Source organism: Ochotona princeps, chromosome 17, assembly GCF_030435755.1.
Source record: "Ochotona princeps isolate mOchPri1 chromosome 17, mOchPri1.hap1, whole genome shotgun sequence".
NCBI lineage: Eukaryota > Metazoa > Chordata > Mammalia > Lagomorpha > Ochotonidae > Ochotona > Ochotona princeps.
Genome location: NC_080848.1, coordinates 16,858,919 through 16,865,507, shown reverse-complemented (window position 1 = coordinate 16,865,507; position 6,589 = coordinate 16,858,919). Strand labels below are relative to the sequence as shown.

At 47.3% G+C, this 6,589-nt stretch overlaps 1 protein-coding gene across 1 annotated transcript; it reads right to left on the bottom strand.

Annotated features, from left to right (window-relative positions):
• Positions 1–5,590: 5,590 nt before the first annotated feature.
• Positions 5,591–6,589, bottom strand: LOC101520063 (keratin-associated protein 4-2). The gene is made up of 2 exons (XM_058676488.1): positions 6,222–6,589; positions 5,591–5,846 (listed from the first exon to the last, which is right to left on the bottom strand). The coding sequence occupies exons 1-2, from the start codon at positions 6,587–6,589 to the stop codon at positions 5,591–5,593; spliced, it is 624 nt and encodes a 207-aa protein (XP_058532471.1).

The window sequence follows — 6,589 nt, the reverse complement described above, 5'->3', positions numbered from 1 at the left end:
ACTACTGCTCTTGGAGAAAATACTGATTTATGTGTTACAGTTGTTTGATTAGCAATCTTAAATCTCTAAGATTTCACACTGTTGTTTAAAACACTTTCTTATTGAGACAAACACATGTATACTGTAAAATATGTGAAAAATACATGTGAGCGCTATAATGCATAAAGCTAAGCAAGCGTCTATGTGCTCAAGACCATGGTGAGAACAGCACTGTCATCACCCCATAAAGCTGCCCAGTCTTTCTTGATCACGTTTCCCCCTCCACCCTAGAGGGAAACACCATCCCGGTATTTAAATTAGTATTATTATTTTACTTTATACTTGATAAAGCTGAGTGCTGTTTCTTGTATGTGCCCTGCCCTTCCTCTTTTTCCTGCACTGCTCACTTCTTATTTTTTTTAAAGATTTATTGTTATTGGAAAGCTGGATATACAGAGAGGAGGAGAGACAGAGAGGAAGATCCGATGTTTCACTCCCCAAGTGAGCCGCAACGGGCCGGTGCGCGCCAATCCGATGCCGGGAACCAGGAACCTCTTCTGGGTCTCCCACGCGGGTGCAGGGTCCCAAAGCTTTGGGCCGTCCTGCACTGCTTTCCCAGGCCACAAGCAGGGAGCTGGATGGGAAGTGGAGCTGCCAGGATTAGAACCGGCGCCCATATGGAATCCCGGGGCTTTCAAGGCAAGGACTTTAGCTGCTAGGCCATGCCGCCGGGCCCTGCACTGCTCATTTCTTAGGAAAGGACAGAAACTGGAAAAGTCCGCATTAGACCACTGTGTGTGTGTGTGTGTGTGTGTGTGTGTGTGTGTGTGTGTGGTGTTTATGGAAAGCAACACCTTCTCAGATTAATTTCTATCTTTGAAAAATATACAGTTTTACATGTTTTTGAATTTATATCAATAGTATCCTCTATTTGATCATTATCATCTAAGAACTGAAGTAGGCAACTTCAAGAGGCTCCAGATTATTGTTATCTCCTGGTATTTTACATCATTGCCATCCTCCCACCATGAGTATAACTACTTCTGGACAACAGCCTGGGGCCATGTCCATTGATGGAATGACAAAGCAGTAAGACTTACATCTTGTAAGACAGTCTCGTGCACAATTTCTCTCTCTCTCTTTCTCTTTTTCTCTCTCTCTCTCATCCTGATGAATACATCTATTCTTGGGAAAGATCTTGTGACCAAAAAAATGACAATCGCTATCCCCAATTGCCACCCAGGATTTGAGTCTTTCTCTCTAATGAGTCTCCAAGCACCAAACTATGTCCAAAACCGTGGAACTGACCCTAGGAGCACATTCTTGCTGGTTAAGTCTTCAGATGACACCCCACTGAGAGCCAACTCCTTGTTTGTAGCCTTGTGAAAAAAACCGTGTAGGAGAGAAGTCCCATGAGCTATACCTGGATTTGTAAAACATTCAATACATTTTGTGTTGTTTCAAGCTTCTAAGTTTTGAAATGAGAGAGACAAGATCACAAGAAACAGAGAAGTGAATGTGCTGGAAATGTGCTAGGATTCATCATAGCCCTAAAGGCAAAAATCCCATTAGGCTGACTGTGATCCATGAAGCATGAGGAAGGCACAGGTAAGGAAAGTCACTGGAGCCTTCTCTAAAGTCATAGCTTGTGGTAGAACATATGGCTGCAGAACTCAGTTCCCTGGTGGTAATGGGGTTGATACAATCTAGACTACAGAAGTGGTTTGTAATGCATAGGTTTTATGGAAATGGACAAGGTTGCTTGAGAACAGGACATAAGCAGCCAGCATGGGCACAGTAGTAACTGTAGGTTCTAGGGATCTACATCTATGTCTATGTCTGTCTGTCTCTACAGATGGACATTTAAGATAGCCTAGGAATAAATCAGGACAGGCTGTGGTAAGTAGTTTTCAGTGAAAGCCATGATCTCCTGCCCAACTCCCAGTCTTAAGAGAGTTCTCAGAACTCTGACCTGTTACTTAAAGAAAGTTCAGCCATTCTGGAGAAATTACCACAGCAAAAGTACATCGTAGTGGCTTTTCCAGTCACATCCCAAAGGTACCTACAGCCATCTTCTCAGGGGACAGTGGGTTGCCCACAAGTTTGGATGCTTTAGGATGCCAGATGTGAGTTGACACAGAGAGTTGGATACCAATATGCCAACCGGAGCCTCTGTTAGAATACGGCAGTGATGGTCAGAAAAGAGATGGGAGTGTTGGCCGAGGTCAGTCTGATAATCTGATCTCTGAGACTACAAACCAACATGATGGTCATTACTCCAGTTTCTAAATATAAAGCCTAGTGCATTTATTCCATCATCTCTAAGTCAATCTGTTGTCATTGATAAGGCCAAGTGGGGGGCCCCTGAAATTCCCTGTTTTGTCCTTTTATCCATCAGGCAAGCTGGTAAATAAAAAGGTCTTAAAAATGCAAGGAATGGTGAGTCCCATTCCCTATATTCAGCCTTAACTAAAGCCAAGCAGATCATGGCAGGTAACAGGACAAACAGTAACTGCATTAAATAAAAGATTAAGTGGTAGCTGGTGTGATGCGTATATAATGCTTGCTACAGCTGATTGGCACAGTCGCTGGTATGGATGTGTGGCAAATAAACTGGCAGAGGGAGCCTTTACAATTCAAATTATGGAAAGATAGAATTACATTGAGTTCACATGGAACAGACAGCAGTATTTATCTACTGTCATGACCAAGGACTTTGCTAATTTTTCTGTTTCTTATCACAGTAGAGTCCACGAGGCTGGGAACCTTCAGAACAGCTCACAGAGCATCATGACCTATGATGCTGAAGCTATATTGTCAGATTCAATGAACAAAAGACATGGACACTTCAGTAAGATACCTGTGCTTCAGGAGATGGCAACTAATTTACTCCTTGCTTCCTTCCTTATTTTCCTTTGTTTTCTTTAAGATTTGCTTATTTTGAAAGAGTTGCAGAGAGAGGAGAAGACACACAGAGAGATTTTTCTTCCACTGGCCTACTCCCCAGATGGCCACAACAGCTGGCACTGAACCAGGAGCCAGGAGCTTCATCTAGGTCTCCCACCTGAGTGGCAGGGGCCCAAACACTTGAGTCATCTTCTTTGGCTATTCTTGGACCATTAGCAGGGAGCTGATTTGGAAGTTGTGCAGCCAGGACACGAACCAGTCCCCAAATTGGATGGCCGCATCACAGGTGGTGCTTTACCCACCACAATGCCAGCTGTAGGAGATGGCAGATAATTCTAACCAAAATTCTAGGGCTGCCACATTGGCACTGATCTTAAGAGTCTCATCTGAAGCCAATCAGGACATTCACTGATGAATATCTGACTTTACAATGGGATGCCAACACTAAGCTGCTGACAATATACCGTCCCTCAAGAAAATTAAATATTTCATTATTGCTAGTTGGAGTTGATATGTGGTTTCCTGTGGTTCCTCAGCAAGCTCATCATTATGAAGAGGCTTGCTAGAAGCATGGGATCCTACATGTGACTGCAACCGAGATCAATACCCCATATCCAGTATGGGAGATGTGGCCATGAACACTGGTCCTGCTTTGTCCTGTTCAAGCTGTGGCTGAGGTGCAAGACAAGAGCTGCCCTGTGAGGATGAAGCACTGTCTTTCAGGATATAGTACTCATCTTAAACCAGTACCATCTGGTGGTGCTGTGTCCCCACCAGCTCATAAAATATGCAGAAAACCAAGGGTAGGGAAGAACATCTACTCCTTTGTGCGTCAGAGACCCAGTTGGAAGACATTATACCTCCCTTTATGGACACATTAGTCTCTATGTATATAGACAGGCTGGATCTCAGAGGGAAGGTGCCACCTCCAGGGAAAACATTCAGGCTCCCTGGAGAATCAAAACCACCCCCAGAGGGCATAATAACATCACTTTATCAATTGGAATCCTCTTCCTAGGGGATCAGAAGGCACAGTAAGGAGATTTCCCCACTGACAATTGATCTGTCATCAGGAGGAAGTAGAAACTCATTACACAGTGGAGGGTGGAGGAGCACATTCAGAGCCTCGATGATCTCCTGGGCTATTCCTGAAATATTTAGTTCTAACTGCAAATGTGCAAGTACAACAGCCTTATTAATATGTAGTAACCAATGATTCAGAACTTCCAGAACGAGGACCTAGGCAATCCCACCAGGCACATCATCTCAGGCAAACCACTAATGCTCTTCTGGTGTGTCTCTTTAGACATTATGGGCCTGCACTGCAATGCAAAGGATTAACCCCTCCATACTTATGAGGCCAGCATCTCATGTCAGAGCGTCAATTTGAGTCCCAGCTACTCCTGGGAAAGCAGCCAAGGATGGTCAGATATTGGGCCCCTGCCACCCACTTGGGTAACCTAGAAGGAATTCTGGGCTTCTGGGTTTTTTTTTTCTCATGATACAGTTCCATAGGCCCAGGGATTTCCCCTTCCACCCTCTGTATTTCCCCTTCCTTGGGCTCATAGTTTGAGCCTGTCCCAACACCAGGCATTGTGGTCATTGGGGAAGTGAACCAGGCATTAAAAGATATCTCTGTCTCTCCATCTTTCTGCCATTTTGCATGTCAAATAAATAAATATTACAAGAAAATAAAAAGATAAATAAAGCATAATGTTAAGAACTAGGCAGAGCACAGGAACAGGAACATGTGGGCCTGAGTGGTGCCTGGGGTGGATGTGTAATGTCCTCCCATGGTGAACCAAGAAGCAGAGAGAATACCCAAGCCTACTCTCACAGCAACTGTCTTCCCATGGCAAGCTCTTGATGACCTAAACACCTCCCTCTAAGACACTGAAGTAGGACCAAACCTCCATTCTTATAACCAGCAATTGTTAATACCAGTCAGTTGACCATTAGCATATGATTACATGGATAAAGTACCCAAACCAAGTTTTGAGAGGGTGCCCAAATGGTTACCCAAACCATAGTAGGAAGGAATCTAATACAAGCAGATGAAATGAGCAGAGGTCTCCCATGAGACACTGGGCTTCAGTCCCTCTGAGTACTCTGGACGACTGGCACAAATCCCAGCCTATCCCCCACTCAGAAGGGCATCCATGAAGCTGTCTATTCACCACTTCCCATGTTTTGATTGAGGTCTGCTTTTAGAGGTTTCACCTCCTTCCAGACATGCCCCTCCATCCACAGACCCTGCTGGGGAGTCCAAGTACTTGTCCAAGCAGCCATGTTCTTATGGTAGAGTGAGAAACACCCAGAGCACAGAGGTATCACCCCTGTGGTTGTCTGTTACTGTCCCCTCTTCCTTTAGAGACGAACAACGGGAAAAAATGCCAAGACTGAAAGCTCCATAAACAAAAATAATGTGATGCGCTTATACATATATGCCTCGAAAATATAGATTTATTTAGGATGTGGGAATAGCTCCATACAAGAAAACATGACAGAAAACAAATATTTCAGTTGCAATGACTTGATGGTGCACATGTTTCAGAGAGAAGCAGTAGCATGATGAGGGTGAGAGAGCAGAGTATTTGGAGGCCAAATTAAGCTAAAAATTCTTTGAACACATAATCCAGCTCACACATGGAATACCCATAGAACATTAGTTTCTCAAAGAACAGGTATGTGGAGGTCCAAGAATTCAGCAGCAAGAACCACTAGAGCAGGTGGGGCGGCAGCAGCTGGAGGTGCAGCAGGCAGGCTGGCAGCACACAGACTGGCAGCACTGGGGCCTGCAGCAAGAAGGGCGGCAGCAGCTAGAGATGCAGCAGGTGGGGCGACAGCAGGTGGGCTGGCAGCATGGGGGCTGGCAGCAGCTGGAGATGCAGCAGGTGGGTCTGCAACAAGAAGGCTGGCAGCACGGGGGCTTGCAGCAGCTGGAGATGCAGCAGCTAGGTCTGCAGCAAATGGGCTGGCAGCACGGGGGCTGGCAGCACGGGGGCTTGCAGCAGCTGGAGATGCAGCAGGTGGGCTTGCAGCAGCTAGAGATGCAGCAGGTGGGTTGGCAGCAAGTGGGCTGGCAGCATGGGGGCTTGCAGCAGCTGGAGATGCAGCAGGTGGGTCTGCAACATGGGGGCTGGCAGCAGCTGAACACACAGCAGGTGGGCTGGCAGCAGCTGGGTCTGCAGCAAGTGGGCCTGCAGCAGCTGGGCCTGCAGCAAGTGGGCTGGCAGCACACAGACTGGCAACATTGCGGTCTGCAGCAGGAGGTAGGGCAGCAGCTGGAGATGCAGCAGCTGGGGCGGCAGCAGCTGGGCCTGCAGCAAATGGGCTGGCAGCACGGGGGCTTGCAGCAGCTGGAGATGCAGCAAGTGGGTCTGCAGCAAGTGGGCTGGCAGCATGGGGGCTTGCAGCAGCTGGAGATGCAGCAGGTGGGTCTGCAACACGGGGGCTTGCAGCAGCTGGACACACAGCAGGTGGGCTGGCAGCAGGTGGGTCTGCAGCAGGTGGGCTTGCAGCAGCTGGAGTGGCAGCATGTGGGCTGGCAGCACACAGACTGGCAACATTGCGGTCTGCAGCAGGGGGTAGGGCAGCAGCTGGAGATGCAGCAGCGGGGGCGGCAGCAGGAGGTCTGGCAGCAGCTGGGGCGGCAGCAGGTCTCCTGCTCAGAGCACACAGAACCACAACAGGAGTTGACCAT

Excerpts from the sequence above, each read along its gene's own strand:
- LOC101520063 (XM_058676488.1), bottom strand. The coding sequence starts at position 6,589 with ATGGTCAACTCCTGTTGTGGTTCTGTGTGCTCTGAGCAGGAGACCTGC. Across the intron at positions 5,847-6,221 it reads TGCAAGCCCCCGTGCTGCCA|ACCTAGCTGCTGCATCTCCA; the intron begins GCCCATTTGCTG and ends CATTTGCTGCAG.